Source organism: Buceros rhinoceros, unplaced genomic scaffold (assembly GCF_000710305.1).
Source record: "Buceros rhinoceros silvestris isolate BGI_N320 unplaced genomic scaffold, ASM71030v1 scaffold34129, whole genome shotgun sequence".
Taxonomy (NCBI): Eukaryota; Metazoa; Chordata; class Aves; order Bucerotiformes; family Bucerotidae; genus Buceros; species Buceros rhinoceros.
The window spans coordinates 1,342-2,469 of NW_010432660.1; the positions used below are offsets into that span (position 1 = coordinate 1,342).

At 59.7% G+C, this 1,128-nt stretch overlaps 1 protein-coding gene across 1 annotated transcript in view; it reads right to left on the bottom strand.

Moving 5' to 3' along the window:
* SCAMP3 (secretory carrier membrane protein 3) overlaps positions 1 to 973 on the bottom strand; it is a gene marked incomplete at its 5' end in the record, with an annotated part of 1,149 nt that extends 176 nt beyond the window's left edge. The window contains 4 exons of the mRNA XM_010143854.1: positions 1 to 98; positions 223 to 340; positions 448 to 549; positions 814 to 973. Coding sequence (XP_010142156.1) covers positions 1 to 98; positions 223 to 340; positions 448 to 549; positions 814 to 973 — 478 coding nt within the window. The remainder of the gene's footprint in view (positions 99 to 222; positions 341 to 447; positions 550 to 813) is intronic.
* Positions 974 to 1,128: the final 155 nt, after the last annotated feature.

The window sequence follows — 1,128 nt, forward strand, 5'->3', positions numbered from 1 at the left end:
GCCGCAGTGCGCACTGCCTGGTTGGAGAAGACCCCAGCTGCAAACTCCTCCTGCGCTTTCTGGAAGCTGGCGCCTGTCCGGCGGTACAGAGAGTGGATCTGGAGGAGAGCAGCAGCCTGGGGTCAGCGCACCAGCCCCCTCCTGGGCCCCCAACGGACAGAGCTGGGCACCTCTCAACCTCCCAAAGGGCTGCTCTGGCCCCACGGTTCAACCCAAATTCACCTTTTTCAGCATAATGATGCCCAGCACAGACACTGCTGTGAAGAACAAGGACACCAGGATCATCATCACTGCCACGGCCGTGTTCGTCCGCAGCGCAATCAGGCTCAATATCCAGCCACTGCAAAACATGAGGTGGTTGCCCACAGGTTCTTCCTTCCCCACCCGCCACTTCGCTTTCTGGAGTGCTCAGCCAGCCAGAGCTCCCCGGGGCAGCACAACGCACACCTGAACCCCCAGTTCGGAATGCCAATGGCCTGCAGCACGTACACCACGTTCTGGGCAAAGAAGACGAAGAAGAAGACAAAGAAGTTGAACGAACTGTCACTCCTGGGAGAAAGAGATACGCAAGGTTAGGGCACAGAGAACTCTCAAACCTTCCTTAAAGCAGGAGATGCAAGAAGAACACAGAGCTCCGTGCAGAATCACGACGTGCCCCAGAGCAAAAGGGCAGAAGGAGCTGGGACACTGGTGCTGCACTTGGGGCAAGGGCGCATTCAGCTGAGCAGCCCCCTCTCCCCAGCTTCATGCTCCAGCCACGCAGCCTCCCCCCGGCCGCTGCTTTGCTGGCCTGGAGCTCGAGCGGATACACACCTGAAAGCTTTGTACATCGGCCGATACCAGCAAACAAAGGAGCAGGGCGTGTAGAGCAGAGCCCAGAGAATGGAGAGGCCGAACCCAGAACCGGAGGAGGGGTCCACGCAGAACCAGGCCAGTGAGGACAAGAAGTTCAGGAAGAGAGCAATGGTGCTGGCTGGGAGACAGAACATCGGTCAGCAGCCCGAGCAAGCCTCGCTCCCTGCTCCCAGGGCTCAGCCCCCCAGGCCTGGGCACCACATGATAACCACGACTCGTCCAGAGCAGCAGCATTCGCTCGCGGGCAGGACGTGCGTTCCTCTACCTCTTCCC